We start from the raw sequence: 22,543 nt of genomic DNA on the forward strand, positions 1-22,543 counted from the left end.
ATCTGCTCAATAGACAGAGAGAAGACAATAAGAAAACAGTGTGTGTGTTGGGGTGGGGGGGGGAGGAGGGAGCATGAAAGAGACAGACAGAGGAAGGAGAGGAACATGTACGGGAAAGAGAGAGATTCTTTGGGCCACAGGGATTGACGTTTGGTTCATTTCTCAGCTGCGGCGTTTTCAGTATTGTGTGATCCCACTTTTGCCTGCTGCTTTTTCAGTGACTAAAGAAAGTGTTTGACGAGGAGGGCGGACTGCCTGCTCTCCATTATAAAAACGTTGCTCTGGACTCAAAGGAAGTCAAACAGACAGTGAGTAAGAGGGTTGATTGACCACAGAGACCAGGCCAGGGAGAGAGAGCGTAGCGGTGGATTCTGTTTTGTTTTCACTCTCAATAGTCGACTGCTGAACTCCACATCTTTGTCTCGAAGCAATAGGTGGGCCTACAGTCAAATCTCACTCGTAAAGTCTGAAAGCGTTACGCATGCTTGTGTACAGCTTCACAGATGATCATATGTTTGCTTATATCAGTATGTGGGGGTAGGGAAGGATTTGATGTGTGTGTGCGTGCGTGCGTGCGTGCGTGCGTGCGTGCGGTTTGTGTGCATGCGAGTGTTGGCGGGTTTGAAAGTATAGGAAGGGGACCAACTAAAAGTTTCCACTTTCATCGACTTCAAGGCACTCACTCTGCACACCTCATCCATTAACGTTTGAAACGATCCTTCCTCTCAGATCCTGATGTCAGGGTTCTGGGTGTATTTTCCCCGTCTTGAACTGGGTGTGTATGGCGATCATGCTATCAGAGGGCAGCTATAGTTAACCAGACGGAAATTCTACAATAAAAACATGACTTCAGCGCAACGCTTCCCAGGCTGCCAAGCATAACAGCTGCACTCTAATGTATAATTATTGCCAATTTAACCTCTAATAAGCACCATCCTTACAAAAGAGCTGTGAACGTATCCAATTCGGAGGCTTTAAAAACATCACTAGCTGAGGGCAAAGCACCAGTGCTGACTACACTCGTATACACTGTCAGCTGACTTTGTTGAGTGAGCTCGATACTTGTCAGTGGATATCTTAAGCTTTAAACACCACTGTTTCCCCCAAACCAAAGCAAGAGGCCGAGACCAAACACATCCAGAGTTCATGTTTGAAATCCCGTCGAGTGGAATTTGATGGCGCCTGGTTTGCATTTCTGGGTTTTTTGAGCACGACTTCGGGGAGACGGGGACAGTTAAATTGCCTCTCTCTTTGACATTTTAACTCAGCTTCCTGACCTCCAAACAGAAAATGGAGACGGAAAATAGACAAAGGGAGAAGGCTAAAACAAACCACTGTCCATCATTCATTTCATTACAGTCCATTAACAGACTATACAGTAGAGGGAGTTCAAGCTTATTCAGGAAACCAGATTTTAAACAGGAGCCAGTGAGCTCAGACACAAGGGCGTTTACCTTCACGTAATTATCAGGACACCTACGTAATAAACTGGCATCAAAGTTCAATTATGTCTCACGGAAAAAATTATCTCTATCACATGACACAAAAGAAAAAAGATAACCACATCTACGTTGTACATACAGTATGCATGAGTCTACACTACATTCGTGCCAACACTAAAAATGCAGATTATGGTACGATTTTGCACGCACGCACGCACGCACGCACGCACGCACGCACGCACGCACGCACGCACGCACGCACGCGCACACACACACACACACACACACACACACACACACACACACACACACACACACACACACACACACACACACACACACACACACACACACACACACACACACACACACACACACACACACACACACACACACACACACACACACACACACACACACACACACACACACACACACACACACACACACACACACACACACACACACACACACACACACACACACACACACACACACACACCTAGCTGTGATGTCTTGAAGTTGAATTCAAGGAGAATTTGTTTGTAGAACATTCCTTTACGGTGAATCGGTGATCCAAAAACAAAGAAAATGACTTGCCAGATTAACAGCAGCAAAACTATAACAAAAATATGATTATAAACTACAAAACAATGCTCACAGTGTCTTCTATTCAGTTAGAATAATCACTACTTTCAAAAGCGTTATCTTGTATTAATGTTACTTTTTAATGAAGATGAATTCACTTCTTCATTCACCGTAAACGGCGTAAAGGAACGTTATACAAACTAAAATTGTCCTTGTATTCAAGACAAGACATCACAGAGTGAGTAGTCAACAATAGAAATAAAGTAATTTTTGGGGTGAACTTCTACTTTAAAGGTACATAACCTCCAATATATGAACTATTTGGCTGTATAAATAGACTCACACATGTTGTCTTTGCTTGCATCAATCACACAAGATGGTTTAGGAAAGACAAAAAAACAAGATGAGGGGAAAATGCACCACAATGGTCATCAGTTACTGAGCAGCCACACGAGATGTCAACCCTACTGCTTGATCTTTTTGTGGGCATAAAATCAGTATAATGTACAATTCCTTGATAAATTACGAATATTATATGCTGCTCTGTCTGCCTTAACCCATTCTGGGCGGGAACCCCTTTATGGTGTTAGCATTATGTTATGCTTTAGCTATTGAAAAATAGCAGATCTACAAGCTCATAGCTCGCCACCGAGTGGCGCGCTACGAGCTTGTAGGTCTGCTATTTTTGAAAAATCATTCAAATGTGACGCAAATCATTGAATATATATTTCAGAGCGAAGTTTTTGAACTAAAATATTGGCTTCTGGGGGGGGTCCCTGGAACTACATATTTTGAGATGGGGGTCCGTGGCCCAATAGAGATAATTCTGGGGGTCCTTGACATGAAAAAGGTTGAGCACCACTGACATAGAAACATAGGTTTTTCAGCAAAAAAAATAGGATTTTGAAACCTTTTTTTTAATCGACCTCAGTCCAAAATGGGTTAAAGAAAAAATATTCTGGGGAAGAAAAAAAACAACCTCAAAAGGCCATATCAGAACCAAGGGGCTTCTTACCGCAAAACCAACCTCTTTCTTTTCTCTACAGTAGTTTTTGAGTGTATCGACCAGCCAATCCTCATTATGTGTGCAACAATGACTATTTGGTGAGACAGCGCTTGGCAGATAAAGCCTTCCTGTTCTTTCCCTGGGAAATAAAATACTAAACTTTAATTGTACAGAAGATCTTATTCTATACAATGACTAGCTCAAAACAGGCACGGAGGTCAAAACTCAAAAATGCTTGTCAGCTGCATTGCATGTTCGTTCAGGACACGAGAGGTTTTTACATCGGTACCATTCCAATACATTTCTCTTACGTTTTGACCCAGCAATTATGACCAACTGGAGACGCAGCTGACATCTGCTCCCTCACCACTGTCGGGGAGCCAAATTCTCTCCTCGGACACTGGGTTATAGAACACCGTTTTCCAAACGGTGGGTCACGGTCCCATTTTTTATGGATCACGAGTTAATATTCAGAAATAAAATAGAAAGTTTAATAAACAATTCCAGAGAATTTCAGAAACAAAAATTAGCAGATGCACAAGCTCACAACACGTTGCATTGCGACGCGTTGTGAGCTTGTAGATCTGCTATGTTGGGTTTGGGTCACGGCCGGGAAGACTTCAAATTTATCTTCCGAGTCTCCAGCAAAAACGTTTGGGAACCTGCTGGGATAGAACATTACGGCAAAATTGAATGCAAGGCCAGTCAGACAGCAGACTACGCACTCACCTTCTGAAAGAAATCCTCGCCGCCATTAACTCGACCCTCAGAAGCAGCTGTAAGAGAGACAGAAAGAAAATGAAAAACAATGTAGAGAATAACCACTTTGAGCCGTTCAATGTTAAACATACAGTGTAACAGTAACAAAGCCAAAAATCATGCTGAGGTCCAGGAAGTGTCAGGCCGTATCTTCACATTATTATGATCTGCTCTTTGTGGATCGCCATTCCTTTAGGGTGTTGTGGTTGGCTCAGGCTTTTGATATCACTCATTTTTTTCAGACTTCAACAAGACCGTATCGAGTGATTTTCTATAATCCCTTTGCTTGGGTTACAGCTTCTATGCAATAAATTGACGGATCCAGTAAAAATATTTGAACAGTTTATGGTAGCCGTTAATGGCCGATGGTCAGACCACATTTGGACGTAATTTTCACCTTATTTGAATGCTATTGCACTACTGCAAAAAAGAAGCATCCGTATAATGCCTAATTAAACTTGTTACGTGATGGCATCGCTTGCCAACAAGAACAGATCTGTTCTTTTCAGCAAGCAACACCATCATGAAATGGATTATATAAATTGAGCTTTGGCTAATGGTAGGGCCCACATGAACTCAGCACCAGGCACCAGGCACTTGACATTGAGCAGACTAGTAGGAGGCCTCTGTGTCGTTTTAAACTAACTTTCCAGGGAAAGAGAGAAAAACATGGAGCTCCCTCATCTGGTATAGCGAGCCAACCATCACAGCGAGTCAAGCCTTTGTCTCACCGTCACATCTGCAAGTCCTTTGGACTGCGGCAGGCAGCTCTCATGATGTTAAGCCATTTTGGGCGGGAACCTCTTTTGGTGTTTCAAGCATTCTGTTATACTTTAGCTATTGAAAAATAGCAGCGCAACGAGCTTGTAGGTCTGCTATTTTTTTTAAATCGTGAAAATGTGGCACAAATCTTTGAATATATATTCTTTCAGAGTGAACGTTTTTAACTCAAATCTTTTCTTCTTCTGAGGTTCCCTGGGACAACATATTTTCAGATTGGGGTCGGCGGCCAATTACATATCATTTTTGGGGTCCTTGATATGAAATATTGAGAACCACTGATATAGAAACATGAGGTTTTTCAGAAAAAAAGACATTTTAAAAAGACATTTTTGAAATTTCGACGTCAGGCCTAAATGGGTTAAATACATAACTGTGAGTGTGATCCGATTCCGAGGAGAATTCTAGTGTTCGTTTGGGAGAGCTAGTGTGCTGGGATGGTAATGATGCATTTCAGCCAGTGTACTCAAGATGGATTTAATGCTCTCTGAGAAAATCTGTGTCAGCAGTGGAGCTGGTATGGCTCGTACTGTCATGAATACTGGTCTCTGTGTAATGACAAGAATGTGATGTTATGATTAGGTGGACCAAAAGCCTCGCTATGTTTCAACTGCAGAGAACAATGCTTTTAATTCAGAATATGTCCAAGACATATCAGCTTTTAAGAGTGATTAATGGCCTAGATGAGTTGGGTGGAAACATATTAATGTTGATTGAAATCTATACAAGCATACAGTAGAATGATACTTTGCGCTACCACTGTAATGAAGGACCCCAGATCATTCCTTAATGAGGTCACAACTCACAAGTGAGCTTGTAGTAGACGTCCCAATAGAGCACCGAAGTCTGACGTCAATATCGGTAGAGGGCTGACTGAGAGAAAATTGTTACTGCTACTGAATTAGTTACATTTTCGCTAGAAACAGACTGTATCATATATGAGTGACTGACTGTCGCAAACGATACAGAGACACCTCCCTGACAAGAACGCGGAGACAGCTTGTTTATTTTTGGACCACAATGCTTATATGAAACGATTTTAAGATGACCCCATGTTATTCTCCATAGAGAAATGACTTCCGTGAACCAGGGGATGTGGCGTCAGGACTTCGGCGCTCTATTTGTGGTTTTAACCCATTAAGTCCTGAGGCTGATTCTACACTTATAAATCAGTAGTTCCCAAGATTTTCTACGCCAAGGACCCCCAAAATGATATGTATTTGACCGCAGACACCCATCTTAAAATGTTTTGTACCAGGGACGATTTGTGCTAAAAAGGTTCCTGGTTTTAATGGACAAGTAAGACGCGTGAGCGCGGGAAGCGAACGCAGCTGTTGTGGCAGTCTGACACACACACACACACAGCTTTTTTAAGTTATTTTTTAAAGTTTTTATTTTTATTTTTTAAAATGTTTTACTTTATTTTTTGCGTGTGTGTGTGCGTGCGTGCGATGCACGTGCGTGCGTGTGTTTGTGTGTGTGATACAGCTGCACCCTCTGGTGGCAGGCGGGTGGTGTTACAGCGTGACACCAGACCGACACAGACAGACATGATCTGCTGGGTCTCATAGTAAAGGCTCACTGGCGTTCGCAATTAAATGCAGCAAAATAACTGTACAACACTAGAATTTAGCGGGCCTTCGGCCCGCTCATCCTAACGCGATGCGTCGCAAATGGGAAGAAGGCAATGGCAACCCATGATGTTTTCATTTATGCATTTGCTTGGAAAGCGCAAAGTTGCCAAGCTGGCTGAGTGGCCCTGTTTGGTTTTGTGTATGTGCGTATGAAAGCGAGCATGGCAAGGCGCAGGAACAGTATACTGTACTGTACTGTACTGTAAGTCTTTGTACTGTACTGTAGTCATGTGTACTGTACTGTACTGTTCTCTGTACTGTTGTATTAGTGTTTTTTTATTATTATTATTATTACATGGATTAATATTCTGATGTACTGTACTGTACTGTTCTCTGTACTGTTGATATTATAGTTAGTAGTGTTGTGTTATTATTTATTATTATTATTATTATTATTACATGGATTAATATTCTGATGTGAGCTTTCTTTCTGTACTGTACTGTACTCATGTGTACTGTAGTGTTCGCTGTATTGTTGATATTATTGTTGTTATTAGTGTAGTGTTGTTATTTATTATTATTATTATGATTGAAAGAGCATGGCAAGGCGCAGGAACAGTATACTGTACTGTACTGTACTCATGTGTACTGTACTGTTCTCTGTACTGTTATTAGTGTTGTGTGCTTATTTATTGTTATTATTATTATTACATGGATTAATATTCTGATGTACTGTACTGTTCTCTGTACTGTTGATATTATAGTTATTAGTGTTGTGTTATTATGTTTTATTATTATTATTATTATTACATGGATTAATATTCTGATGTGAGCTTTCTTTCTGTACTGTACTCATGTGTACTGTACTGTTCTGTACTGTTGTTATGATTAGTGTAGTGTTGTAATTGTGTATTATTATTATTATTATTAGCGTTTTGTGGCGTGTGTGTGTGCCATTTCAGCTGCATCGCGAGGCGATCCAAAATCCCCCCCCCCCCCCCGCGCACGCACGCACGCACACACCACACACACACACGTGTCTGCAGTGACACTGCGTTGTACACAGCTGTTCTATTTCATCCTTACTGACTGCCAGAGGCAGTGCTTAACACTGGACGGCAATCATCCAGTGTTAAGCAGTCATCCAGGATTCATAGAACCATAGTTACATACGTGACTTACGTGTTGTGTTGCAGCGCGTTGTTGCAGCGTGTGCGTGTAGTGTTGTTGTTGTTATCCATATATGCGCCTCGGTTCGTCCCGATTGTACCACGCCAGGTGTCGACGCGGTCGTGTTTGCATGATTGTAACTGTGTATGTAATCGCGGCGCTCTCCATCCAAGTTAGAATCAGTGTAGAACCTGTGTTGTTGTTCTTCGTCTTCTTCTACTTTTGGTTTCCGGCAGGCTGTACACTGTGTGTGTGTGTGTGTGTGTGTGTGTGTGTGTGTGTGTGTGTGTGTGCGCGTGCGTGTGTGTGTGTGTGTGTGTGTGTGTGTGTGTGTGTGTGCGTGTGTGTGTACCGTGTAACTTCCGGTAGTGTTTCCGGAAGTGTGAAAGGTAACACGAAACACACGTGGGTCACGTGGTGGGGTTTTGAGCCATTGGGAAGGGGTGATGTAGTGTTGCCAGGTCCACGTATTGTAAGCGAGTGGTAGTGTGTGAAAGTATAGGCTGTAGGCTGTAGGAAGTCAGGGTTTGCGGCCTTGTTTACATAGACGTGGCAACAATGTTTGACAATGTTGGCGGCGCAGCCAATGAAAAGAGTGGAATCACGGGATGCAGTGTTGCCAGGTCCGCGAATTGTAAGCGAGTTGTAAGTAGCGTGTTGAATGGCATTTTTTCTGGGCTTGTTTTCATAGACCTGGCAACAAATTAGGCGGGGGTGTCGGTGCTTGTGGCGTGTTTGTGTTTATTATTGATATTGATATTGTTTGTGAGTCTGGACGGGAGGCGGCTGTAGTGTCAGTGCAATGACAGTTTTTACGCGGGTGTTGTTGAGTGTGGGCGTGCGGCGCGACATGAGGAGATAGCCGTGGATCGACGCGGAGGGTAAGGCTGTGTCGTGTTAGTGTGTTGTTGCAGTGTGTGTTGCAGCGTGTTGCAGCGTGTCAGTGACGTAGTAGCTGGTGACTTTATGTTCCTTTCTGGGCTTGGGCACATGTTTTCAAATGTATAATAGATACTAGAGATTTTAAAAGACATTGTTGGGATATACAGTACAAAAGCAAGCTTTACAGTTGCATTTACAGTTATTTTCTCTTTACGGTAACTGACAGCTGATCATGGTGTCAGACAGTCTGAGAATGTTCTGTACACATCTGAGGTTGAATAAATAAAGCCCCCCCCCCCCCGCCCCATAACCCTTGCTAAATAAAAATGAGTATCATTAAAAAGGCTATAAATGTATGTGTCTGTATAGGAAGAGCATTATGTTGGCGGTCTTAGGGAACACATGTTCTGTATGGTATGTGACCCCTGGGTGTGAGATGCATTGTTATGACTTTCCCCATCAACACCACATTTTAAAAGGTTCAAACATAGCAAATTAATGACCACCGCTAAACATGGTTTTCTTTTGCAAAAACAGACCAGACAGCATGGCCCCTAGTGATGTTGTAATGCCTAGATTGTGCACGTTCAACACATGCTCATGTACAGAGGCTCCCACGACAAACCAGCCCCTTCCTACTCCACAGCTGTTTCACATGAGGGCCTGCCTTACCCACGGTAAAGGCCAGTACATTTCACATCATAACACTACAGTCTACGCCAAATAGCCCCCCCTCCCTTCCCCCATATCGACAATGGAAATAAGTTATTATCTCCATGTGGATCATTGTTTAGAATGGGAGTAGCTGGGGTTGAGCCTTGATGAGAACGCTGTGTATCTGAACAATGTTTCAACATTTTCCAAGTGTAATACTAGCGTAAACGGCCTCACACTTTGCTTTGGACAGCAGAGGAATGACGAATGAAGAATTCCAGCCTGCTTACAGTGCTGTCAGCCTTCCATCATGCTTGTGCTTCTCAATGCGTTGAGCACATCCTCATTTCGGACAACAGAGCGCTGAAATCAACACGTCACCACATACTTTAAACACAAACACTCTAAAGTCGTGGGTGGTATTCTGTTGTGCTGCTGCTAAACTCACTTTATGTCAAATCCAGTTTTCACAAGCGTATTGCTTTGTAGAGGACCGACGTATGAAAGGAAACAATTTATAACGTCGTGTTCACATGAGAGCTATGCACATTGAGTGAAGTGAACTGTTGTTTTCTTCCTATGTGTGACACCAAATTACTAACAGAATACTGGACGTGACGGTCGTGACCCACAATGAAGTGGCTCCAATTTGTGTTCAGGCACACATACAGTGTAAAAACCATTTGGGGAAATCAAATGGAACTGATAAATATAAATAAATTAAAAGCAAAGATGAGAGTGGACACTGGCCAGTCCAAGGTCAGTTTTCCCTGCACCCGGAGCGAGGTCTGAACATTGTGGAATGTGGAGTAACTTACAGTAACAACAATGGAGGTAGCACATCTCAGACACTGAACTGAGACGTAAGTTATGCAAGTGTTTTCACCACACCTAATCAGCGGGGGTCAGAAAATCGTCGCACAAAGGAAAAGTTGTGATCAAGAGTAAGAAATGAGAAGGAGCAGGTGATAGGAAGTGGGAGTATTAATATCTCAGGTAGGGTTTCAGACAAGGGGCTAGTGAGGCTTTCCAACGTTGAAGCACTGGGCCCTAGTGGTAAGAGGAGGGACTGCAGGCGGACCCGTGGAAGTATGATTGGGAAACCCTGTGCAGCTGGGCTTTAACGTTGAGCGCGTTTGCACTTCCGCATTTTGGGCATCAAATTTTGGTGCCCAAATTGAAAAAAGGCGGAAGTAGTCAAAACGCCACTGAGCAACTTCCACTGACATGAATAGCGGTCTCTATCCTTTTATATACTCTATGGTTTCAGATCATATCATCCGTCCAGCAGCATTGAAGTGGGAGGACGGCGGACGGAGAAGGACGGAGAGAACAGTCCTGATTTAAGTGTCTGGTTCCTGGGTGGCCAGGAGTAATAAGGGATTAGGAAAGCACTTGTTACAACTGTTTCCTGTTAAGAACTAAAACAATCACAAATGATGAACGCAGCGATATCCCTCTGTCTCGGCTCGCGAAACCTCTTTCTCTTCTCCTCCTCCTCTGTCTTTTCTCATGAATACAGCTGGTTTTTCATTAGAAGCTTTAAGTGTGAGTCTGTGAGATACCCAAACGAACACAAATGAATCTGGGAACATCCAATGTTATATTAGAATGAATATTGCTCCACTAAAACACACAGACATACAATCTCTTTCTGTCCAACCTCTGTGTTTGTATAAAAACTCAAAACAAAACTACATCCCTCAAAGAATGTCCCTCTGCTGCCAGACCTAAATTAGAAACAGACATGAAAATAAAGTGCAAAAGAAGTTTGTAAAATTAAAATGCTAATGTCAAACATCCCACTGAATGCATGAACACAATGGGGCCAAAATATGCCCAGAAAACGGTGTGCCTTTGAAATCTACTCGGCGTATAATTCATCAATCTATTATTTGAGCTGTCGTCGGCTTGTAAAGCTCCTGGCTGGCTCTATGACGGGGACCTCTCATTATGCACGGAGGGAAAGAAAAACAGTTACTGGACTGACTGAGGCATGAAATGATGCAAGACACACAAAATAGAAAACACTCCGCTGTACTTGTAGGATGATGTGTGCCTGCGGAGAGACAGATGAATAGCTACTTACATTCGTGACATTTGAGATGGTTTTAAACAGAGCACAAAAACGGAGCAAACACCACCAAGTACACCAAGTACAACTTTGGCCATAAAAGAAAGGAATAACAATTTGGCAGACTTTTACATCTTTTCTCAGCTTTTGTCACTACACTGTAATTCTTGTGTTAATTTACCACTCCGTAAAGTCAATATACTTCGTTGACAGAGGTCCCCTAGAAGTCTATACATGGTTCCCTCTATAGTGGTTCCCTAAACATGGTTCCCTCTTTCACCCCCCCCACACTCAATATACAAGCTCACGTGCTACACTGTGAGCTTGTAGATCTGCTGTTTTTGCTGAATGTTCGCCTTATAATAGGGACACTAGGGTTCATGTTGCTAAATAAGTATAGATCCATTTAAAACAAATGATACACTCCAACTTAAATGCTCATTTTGCTGTGTATTTTTGCACTTGAACTTCACTTGCCCTTGTTCTAAGTAAGCCTCTATAATTCAGCTAAATGCCAAAATTGTTTTATAAGAAACATATAGTTAAGTAGTCTTAAAGTGATATTTGTGCAAACTGTAAAGGTTAAAACTCTATATTTAGATAGTAATCATTACTATAGAGTAGACTATAGAGCGTTCCAGCTCTAATAAACAGAAAATATTTTTCAGCTGGGTCATTAATTTCACCCAATCAGAAGAGAGTACCCATTACAATTTGTCACCTTCAAATATAGTGTTCCAGTTAAAAATGTGCCTCCTCATTTTTTTCTCTGTGTTCTTCTCTTCTCTCTCCTGACTGGATACATTTGGGGCACGTTCGGAAATAGCGCACTGAGTGCACTGTGCAATGCAAACTAATAGGCGAGTGCGCTCCGTTGCGGTATTTCCGAACGTGCCCATAGTATCCCGACCTGAAAATGCATTTCCGTTTACTAATGAGCTGGAGAGACAGGGAGACCCCCTGTTACTGAACAAACCTTCTCTATAATATATCACTTACTGCACCTTTACATACAAATCAACAATACAAGTAAACCATCACACCTGTAAAAAATCACACCTGTGTGAACTGAGTGGTGCAACTCCTCCCCCCCCCCCCTCTCTCTCTCTCTCATTAGCAGGCAACAGTGCAGCACTATCTCTCTCTCTCTGTATCTGGCACAACAGCGCCACTTTTGCCCCTACTGCTACTCATAGTCACACACATAGGTTAACACATGTCACATAGGTTAACACGGACATTGCTGTTCCTTGGAGTGGTTGCACCACTCAAAAAAGAACACACAAAAATCACAAATCATGTATGCGAGCATCTGGGGCTGAGAGGAATCTGTCGCACGGTGCGAGTGAAAACACGAGGATCATGCACTGAGAGAGCAAAACATCCTGTTGGCAAATGCCGTGGCGTGCTGTGCAGACCGGGCCGTGGGAGAACACATTAGGGCATCCAGTGAGCTCTGGGGTACATAAGTTACGGGGAGGACACCAGAGCGCCACTCCTACAAAGTTAAACGCTGCACTAGGTCCAGTTCTCCATGGTTGCAACATTCATCAGCCAACCATGACGATATACTACTAAGACCTCACAGCTTCACAATGACTTCCATCTGAATCAAAACAATTGGAATGACGTTAGAATTTGTTGCACTCTTATTGCAGGGTAATTTCGCTGTTGGTCTCTGATGCTAAAAGGTCTTTACACAACAGAAGCATGACGGAAAAACAAATCCAAACCTTCATCTGCAAAATATTTCACATTAAATTGTTCATATAGTTGATGTCGCAGTCATACAAGTTAATGCTTTAATATATTCGCAGTGACCACTCGACCTTGTTTCGGGAAAAAGAATGATGTTGCTTACTCTTAAATACTAACACTAACACTCATGTTTAAGAACATTTCAAGTAAACTGCATTCAAAATTATTTATTTATTCATTTAGTTTGAATCTATTCTGAAAAATATCAGGAAGGTGGATGATGTGAAAAATCTCTTGATAGTGTTAAGCCTACGTATTTTATACTTTGTCATATGGCCGTGTGTCACTCGCTGACAAGAAGAGAGTTTCAAGTGACAAAAATGTAAGGCTTTGGAATGGCGGTGGAAAATATGTTAGCAAATGAGTGAGTGCATGCAGGTTATATGAGGACAGCATAGCGCTCCTTACTTCCTTCCAGCATAGCAGATTGTTAACCCATTTTGACATGAGATCAGATTCTAAAAATGTCTTCTACATCCTGACAGTTTTCTGAAAAAGCTATGTTTCTATGTCAGTCGTTCTTCGATTTTTCAAAAATAGCAGACCTACAAGCTTGTAGCGCGCCACTCGGTGGCGCGCTATGAGCTTGTAGATCTGCTATTTTTCAATAGCTAAAGCATAACATAATGCTAACACCAAAAGGGGTTCCCGCCCAACATGGGTTAAAGGATCACAGAGGAATTACAACACGGAGACCTCTTAGCGCATATTGGATGTCGCAATCAATACTGTCCGGCGTCCGCAGACATTTCTCGCCGAGATAATGGAGCGTATAACTTGATGTTGACTTGCGAGTGGTGATCTCTGACGTCTCCATTAATGATATAAAACAAACACGAGGGACGCAGTTAATCAGATCCACACCCATTAGCATAGCGCTGGATATGCGCTAAAGGCAATAATTCAGCTGGCCAAAACTCCACCACGGCATGCACTGGAATGACAGCACAGTTAAGTTGGAGCTGGAGAGGATGTCTAACACTGGTGGTGGATTAATTGGGCTCTGGTATCCATTATGTTGTGGATAGAGTCAATCTGAGTGGGAGATTCAGTATTGTTGGGGGGGGGGGGGGGGGGGTGTAAACAGCACTAGGATGATGGCTTCGTTCCATATTTAACCACATTCAGAGAAAAGGAGATACTGGGCCTGATGTGAAACAACAAGACATACAATGGTAACAGTAATGGTTTTAACTTCCTGCGAAAATCCAACTTGAATGGACCGTAAAAAAGCAAATGACATCTATCTATAAATGCACCAAGTCTATGTGTGTGTACTGTACTGTACGTGTGTACGTCTGTAATCAAATTCGATACAAACGTTCCACAATCCACACCCCCGCAGGGAGTGCAGTGCCCGGTGTCGAGTCCGTCGCATAGCCGGTCCAGAACCAGCACACGCTCTGGACCTGATCACCCCTATATCTCCATATATGGAGCTGGCCACATCACAATTGTTCTGACATCTGCATAGACTCCATATTTGGGCATGCCTGACAAAGAACTCCATATATGGGCATAAAAGGGACACAGACATAATAACTGGGTGTGGCATGCATTTCCAACTTGCATCGTTCCAAGTAGGCCCAGTGCCCAACGGGCACCGCTCTAGTAGAAATCTAATAATAATGATTGTGTCCTTCCTGCCCACTCTTTAGCTATCGAAATTAGTTAGTTACTACCGTATGTGATCAGATCTGTTTGTGAACAAATCCATACAAATCATAATTCAGTTCAGTGGCAAAGCTGCATTATACCAATTTGTGGGCATGCTAGTGTGGTGGTCCACAGTATGCATTGGACAAATGGAAAATAGCGATATTTATTATTTACTTCACCAATCACGACATAAGTGCTTCACATTAACAATGTTAGTGTGACTAAGAGATTCACTGAAAGACATGATGGCTTTATGTGGATAGATTATCAGCAACAATCAAATTGTCATTCACTTTTGTTTTACCAGAATTTCCTGGTGCAGAGTAGACTGTTCTGGAGCCAGTTCTGTTTCGCAACATTGTGTAGCATGAGCTGTGATCAGTCTACTTTTTAATGGGGACAGTCACATACAGTACAATCTGGGGAGTGGGAACCCATTGGCAAAACAAAGGAAAAACTGCACCCTCTTTTCGTGAGTAAACAGTCTGTCTCGAGAGACTACATACAGTATAGATAATATACAGACAAACTATATTCTATATGACTTGGCCTTCTGCCACATGGTGATCATAAAAAAGGATTAATTTTAGAAAGGCTGGCAAATCACAGTGACCTTTCTGATGTGTGACAGCCTTGGTTATGATTCATGGGACACGACACACATGTGCCAATATCTGTCAATCCCTTCAAACACAGCAACAATCCATCCGCACCACAACCACCCAAGGATATGGGCAGAGGGGTGTCTATATATATGCACATCTGGTACTACCAAAAACAAAACAATTCATACCAAAAGGATTCGGATGAATACAGAGGCTTTTTTAGAGCATGAAGAACACAGGGAAACCCCAAAGGCACCAGTTAAATCTCTAAATCACAGAGCCTGCTTTGACAAATCCCTGTGGACTAGCAGTAATGACAAGGGGACTAAGAGCATGGTGGAGCGCAAAGAAGGTGAGGACTGTGAGCGAAACAAGCATTAAAATGAGCCAATATTCAAACTCTTTTTACTCTCTTGCCAGCGATCAGGATAGGATTCTTGTCTGTTTTCTTAACCCATTCTGGACTGAGTTCGATAAAAAAAGGCTTCTAAATCCTAACATTTTTCTGAAAAAAACATGTTTCTATGTCAGTGGGGCTCAACCTTTTTCATGTCAAGGACCCCCAGAATTATCTCTATTGGGCCACGGACCCCCATCTCAAAATATGTAGTTCCAGGGACCCCCCCCCAGGAGCCAATATTTTAGTTAAAAATGTTCGCTCTGAAATATATATTCAAAGATTTCCACCACATTTTCACGACTTTTCAAAAATAGCAGACCTACAAGCTCGTAGCGCGCCACTCGGTGGCACGCTATGAGCTTGTAGATCTGCTATTTTTCAATAGCTAAAGTATAACATAATGCTTAGTTAAAACACCAAAAGGGGTTCCCGCCCAAAATGGGTTAAAGAGAAATAAAGGAGCCATTGTGAATTAATACGAAGACAAATGAGTACTTATGACAGATAAATTGCCAAGAAGCAATATATCACCCGGAAAAGGAAATCACTGTCGGCATATTTCAACTCTGCCTGGACTGGCAAATGGTGTGGCATCTTTTTTCAATCAATCAAAGCCTCTTGTATGCATTTCCAAGTTTCCAAAATCGCAACCCAACCTGCATGCAATTACTTAACTGTACGACAGCAAGTTGCCTTAATGTTGGAGCCAAATTTGAGATATACTGTCCGTTTTGGAAGGACTACAACTAGTTTGGAGGAACTACACTTCCTATTAAGTGGAGGGAAAGCAGGATGTTGTGTTGTCCTCACACCAGCCTCTTTCCCCCATGGTGCTTTGCAGAGCTCTGTGGTGCAGCTCTCAGCTGATTCAACACGGAGCTAATGACTCAGCCTCAGGAGTCACATAAAAACACTATTACCCCCCCCCCAGCACGCACGCACGCACGCACGCACGCACGCACAAAAATGTTGATACTTACCACAGGATTCTATTTGTAAAAAAAGAAAGTGGTGCAGACAAAAATAGTCAAAAGTGTTAAATTAAATAGCTCACTATTCTGAGCAATCATTGTGTACTTGTTAAGGCTTCCTATCTCTACAGCTCTTTAGTAAACAGAACATGTATTTCAGGACAGGTCGGGATACCAATTTTATCCAATCAGGAGAGAAAATTCATACAGGACGGTGCAGGGTAGGAAAAAAGTGAAATTAGCCCTTCGCTAAATCCCACCCCAAAAAGTGATTGTCCAATGCCAATCCAAATAGTTTAGTTGCTATGCAGGTCAAGCTTTCACCACCTCATAGCTGTCAATGTTATTTTTGCATGGCTGTGTTGTTGAACATATACACGGCTTAATGTCGGGAAAGTTACACGACTGACCCACCCAGGTGATGGCAATAATACTAATGACTGTCTTACCGTGCATCATGAAAACTCCGGTCGGGTGGTCGTTAAAAGTTAATTTCTCCCCCTGTAATGTCCTCGTATTTTTAGCTATTTAAATAATGTCATGCAAATGTGTCACATCAAAAGACATTTTGATGCTCTTGCTACTGAAATGATCGATTATTTATATGGAGAAATCCTGTCATTTAACATGCATCTCTATGGGGGAGAAGGACAGCTTGCCCTGTCTCCTCACTGCTAACGTGCCTATTGGACAAGGATGGGTGGGGGAGGGACTTAGCGAAGGGCTAATTGGAAGTAATGATACAAAGAAAAGAAATCTAATTTAACACTGTAAAATGTAAGCTAATTAAATGGGTATTCTTGTTTATCAGAGCTGGAGAGACCCCTATTGTTGAACAAACACGATAACAAATAACAATGATTACCATCAGAATATAGAGCTTTAACTGTTTACACAAATAAACAACTTTTAATGTGGTTAGCAAACATTTTAATGCATTTGTTTTTTTTTGCCTCAGTGCCTCTCTTACAAGTGTACAATACTCTGACTGTGACCCATGATGTGACCTGTGTTTTTACTTTTATTTACTTTTGTCCTGTTTGTTCCCGTTTCGTTGGGGGGGGGGGGGGGGGGGGGGTGCACGTTGTTTGTTGATGTTTGTGATGATTAAAAATAAATAAAAAAATGGGTGACTATGTGCAAAGATTTTCTTGTCAGATGTGCTGCTTAACTGTCCCCAATAAAAAAAAATATATATATATATATATAAAATGCATTTAGTGTAATTGTGATATTATCAAACATATCAGAGATTCTACATTTCCCACAAAGGATCTGCACAATCACATATTTCAGTCTGACAAGAAGCAGGGATAAAACTTAAAACGTATCTCCTATTCCTCCCTCCCCCCAGAAAATCAAACTCTGCTCCCCAAATACATGCACACATCCATCACACACACACACACACATACAGTACCTACACATACACCAAATATACGTAGCCCATGTATTAGTATAGCTGCTCATTTCTGTCTGACATTAAAATGAATGAATAACCGAATGGGCTGCCAGATATGCTATCAAAGAAAGTATATCAAGGAAACTCAATATACAAGTAGTAATATCAAGAAACGATGTGATAGACTAGTACTATGACTCAGAATATGACCATGACATATGCTACTATATTAAGTGTGACTGGGTTAAGTGATAGACTACTATGACTCATTCGTAGAATATGGCCATGATAATAATGCTCTTGGGACTGAGACAGTAACGCATTCCGTCTGAATGACAACAAACTTCAATCTACAATCACCAATATATGTGGATACAAGCCAATGTTCAAAGTCAAACTATTCTATGATCCAGGGATGTGCAGTGGACTGGACACCCAAACTATCTGCAGACTTATTTTTTACCTATTTTATCACCCGATTTTGCAACCCATTTTTCACCCGGTGCCAGTTGCCTAAACTGTGCTGTGCCAACCTGGGGAGAGCCCCGAAGTGGGCTCATGCTTCCTTCAATGCATGAGGAGTGAGCAGGCCTTATCTTATCACCCGACAGTGGGGAGTTTCCCCCGGTAGGACTAGGACGCATCGTGTGGAAGCAACACGTTATCCCAACATAGCCTGAGGCAAACAATGCAATTAAACCTTTAAAACCGGGAAAGCAGTTTGAGCACCACCACTGATATAACAACATAATTTTTTGAGTTGTGGTATACCGAATAGCTTTGTGTGTCCCTTTGTCTGTATGCGAGTTTGGCGTAGGACCTTTGACCCTGCTTTTTAAAGTGGGTCCCCTTGTCGGGGTGCATACGTTGGTTAGACATAGCCGCTACTAACAGTCCGACAGGCATTAGTCCGACAACACCGTCACTCCCAACATGCGTGGCCGGTTACAACTAACCCGTGGCCGGTTACAACTAACCCGTGGCCGGTTACAACTAACCCGTGGCCGGTTACAACTCACCCACCCGTGGCTCCCAACATGTGTGGCAGGTTAAAACGAACGTGTGGCAGGTTAAAACTTCAAGGAATCAAATCACAGAGGATAAAATGCCACGCACATACAGTGACTGTATATTACAGTAACTGCATATGGTCATGTCACTATGTCAATCTGAGTGTGACTGGATTGTTGTAAACTCTCTCTGCGTGTGTGTGTGTGCACACATATGTGTGTGCGCGTAGTCGCACCTACACAATCCGAAACACCTGCCAATCAATTAACGTGATTGGACTCACCAGATTGCACTACTCCTGATCCCACTGAGGAGAAAAATGAATGACAGACAGAGAAGGGAGTGCAGAGGTATCTTCCTGATACAGTATATGTTTCTTAACTTTCTTTAATAAGGAACTTTTTGACCAAACATTTGGTCAAAATGAATACAGCTCTTGAACTCATTGATTTCTGTATTGAGTTTGTTAAATTGGGATGAAGTAACTGGTGACTGGTGAGGCTTGAGACATTTCCTCATGCGATGAGACTGCAATACGAGCAAACATCTCTGAATTCCAGTCTTTTGTTTCTAATATTCGTTGCCATACAATACAACTACAACACTAAGTCAAATTCCTTGCAATGTACAACTATAGCATAGATTAGTTGAAATATTACACAGTGCTCTAAACATTCAATAAATAGATGGACACAAATAGATATAGATAGACATTGCATTGCAAATCCAGGCAAATGCATGCATACACACCCATACAATAATGACAAATTGTAGGCCAAATATCTAACACAGATGTTTGGATAGCAAAGCAGTCCAAAAGATTGGCACGCTCAACTCACAAGACTTAGATTAATTACGGATGCATATTCTTAAATGCATCATAAAAAAAGGGAACATCCGCTCTCACGATATAAATTTACATTCTTTTAATGCAGCAGTCAAAAAAAAGAAAAAACATGTTTGTTTCACTGCTGCTATGTATTAAAAGAAGGATGTACATTTATTTCTTCACTGACAGATGTTCCCTTTTTTATCATGGATAGCAAACAACAAACTGGGCCTCAAAGGTCATACACACTATCAATACCATCCTAAACTGTTCTTCTCACCCCCCAAAACACCTGATGCACACAGAAGGGATGTGTCTGATGAGTGCAGTGTTGTTTTTGGCAGCAAATTTTGATTTTAGTTTTAGTCATAGTCTTTTGAATAGTTTTCATTTAGTTTTAGTCACATTTTAGTCACCGGGAATGTGTTAGTGTTAGTCTAGTTTTAGTCAACTAAATGCCATGAGATTTTAGTCGACTAAATCTACAGTTGATTTAGTCGATTTTGGTGGGCATTGATGCCGTCGTAAGGACTGTTTTTACACTTGCTGAAAATAGCCGATTTACAAGCTCACAACGCGTCGCAGCGCGACGCGTTGTGAGCTTGTAAATCTGCTATTTTCAGCATGCAACCAAGTGTAAAATGACTTATACTGGATCTCTTGTCCACTAGTCCCTTCCTAACATTTTAGTCTAGTTTTTATTTGTTGACGAAATTGTTTTAGTCATCATAGCACAGTTTTCATTTAGTTTCCATTTAGTTTTCTTCAGTGGAAAAAGGTAGTCGACGAACATTTTTCGTCTTAGTTTTAGTCGACGAGGCAGAGTGCCTGGCAGAGGTTACATTTGAGATCAAAATGAAAACACAAGCTTCAGTCTGCCATTGTACACTGTCATGGCAATAATATGGCATCATGGCAAAAGGCTTCAGTCACCAAAGAGTAACACTTACTGTAACTGCGAGTCTACAATGATATCTAATCACTACGGAAGGAATGGGGAAGTTGGAGAGACAGTGGTTGTCCACTTAAGTGTATCAGAACTTCCAGATTGTTGGCCTACTGACCTGTAATACATATCACACCTGTCTCTCTGCTAACTGCTTCTGCGAGTCTACAATGATATCTAATCACTACGGAAGGAATGGGGAAGTTGGAGAGACAGTGGTTGTCCACTTAGTGTATCAGAACTTCCAGATTTTTGGCCTACTGACCTGTAATATCATACCTGTATCTCTGTTAACCCATTTTGACCGATTCTAAAAATGTCTTCTACATCCTGACAGTTTTCTGAAAAAGCTATGTTTCTATGTCAGTCGTTTTTCAAAAATAGCAGACCTACAAGCTCATAGCGCGCCACTCGGTGGCGCGCTATGAGCTTGTAGATCTGCTATTTTTCAATAGCTAAAGCATAACATAATGCTAACACCAAAAGGAGTTCCCGCCCAAAATGGGTTAAGACACATATAAATGTCTTTCATGTACCTCTGCTAATCTTTGCAATGTGTTTAAGATCTTGATATTCTATTTCCATTTGTGGATCACCCCATCTCATAGAGCTGTTGCTTGTGTAACTACCCCCATGTCCCCCTCGCCATATTTCAATGTCCAGTCTACATGGACAACAATAACATTCTATATTTAACCAAAGTGAAAATAAGTAGCAATATAAATCTTACGTTGATTTCAAGGGGGACTTTCCATTAACACTTGATTAAACTCGACTCGAGGGTTACACAAAATCAACACCTGTCTCCATGTTTCTCTCCACGGCATAATTTGTCCTCCAAAATGGCTTCTCATCTCGACGCCTGCAGGGTTTCCAGGCAACTCTGATATCAAGTAAATAAACAGCATCCCAGATGTTGCTGTCCAGCAGACAAAGACAAAAGCACGGCAGAGACGAGTCACTAGACTCACTCACCATGAGTTCAAAAGGACGAGGCAGCCCCTTAGACTAGAGAATGAACTCATCCCCAAGTGAAGCAATCATGTTCTTGTTGGGTTTTTTTGTTTTGTTCTTGTTTTATATACTGCAATTATGTCTTCTGTATGTTCTATATCTCTTGTACAATGTTTAATTTACATAGGTAGAGGCCTCGTATAAGCCCCTTGGGCTTTTTTGCCTCAGCCTAGCACTTTACCCTTCTTATATTTATATGTTCACTGTGTTGTTTTTTTATACTGTGCTGAATAAATAAATACAAATACAAAAGCAAAGTAAAATTCTTAACTCAAAGTAATTAACCACTTTCTACATGGCATCCTTGTTTTGAGCATGTCATTATAGGCGAAGATTTTCACAAATGTTCAGAAATGTACACAAATAGAGAAATAGCTCATCTCCAAGCTTTCAACGCCACATTGCCTTGTGAGCTTGTAGATTGACTATTTCAGCTGAGTGACACCATGTATGACAAAGCATGAAATGGGTCTTACGGTAAGTAGTTAACTATAACTGTTTGAATGTGTCCATATACGCCACCACTGTACAGTTCTTAACCCATTCAGGCCTGACGTCGAAATTAAAAAAAAAAAAAAGTTTTCTAAATCATGACAATTTTCGGAAAGATTTGAGGCACATTTTAACGATTTTTCAAAAATAGCAGACCTACAAGTTCATAGCGCGCCACTCGGTGGCACGCTATGAGCTTGTAGATCTGCTATTTTTCAATAGCTAAATTATAACATAATGTTTAAAACACCAAAAGGGGTTCCCGCCCAAAATGGGTTAATGGTTAATGTGGTTAAACGCTAACGTGACATGGATGCGTTACAGGTCTCAATGGGTTAAAAGACATAGGTTTTACACATTGCTATCCAGAATTGGGATTCTTAGGTAGTGTGTATTTTCTGTCAAATTACAAACTGTGGAAATCATAGCAGGAATAATTATTACATAGAAAAAAGGCTTAAAGGTATATTCAGTGATTTCACTTAATTCAAATATCACTTATTTTTTCTTATTTTTTGGATAATCCT

At 41.6% G+C, this 22,543-nt stretch overlaps 1 protein-coding gene across 2 annotated transcripts in view; it reads right to left on the reverse strand.

Annotated features, from left to right (window-relative positions):
• bicc1a (BicC family RNA binding protein 1a) overlaps nucleotides 1–22,543 on the reverse strand; it is a 107,896-nt gene that overhangs the window by 73,431 nt on the left and 11,922 nt on the right. For both annotated transcript variants that reach the window (XM_079511701.1, XM_079511700.1), the window contains exon 2: nucleotides 3,766–3,812. In XM_079511701.1, coding sequence (XP_079367827.1) covers nucleotides 3,766–3,812 — 47 coding nt within the window. The remainder of the gene's footprint in view (nucleotides 1–3,765; nucleotides 3,813–22,543) is intronic.

The sequence above is a fragment of the Electrona antarctica genome (assembly GCF_951216825.1).
Source record: "Electrona antarctica genome assembly, chromosome: 10".
NCBI classification, from domain to species: domain Eukaryota; kingdom Metazoa; phylum Chordata; class Actinopteri; order Myctophiformes; family Myctophidae; genus Electrona; species Electrona antarctica.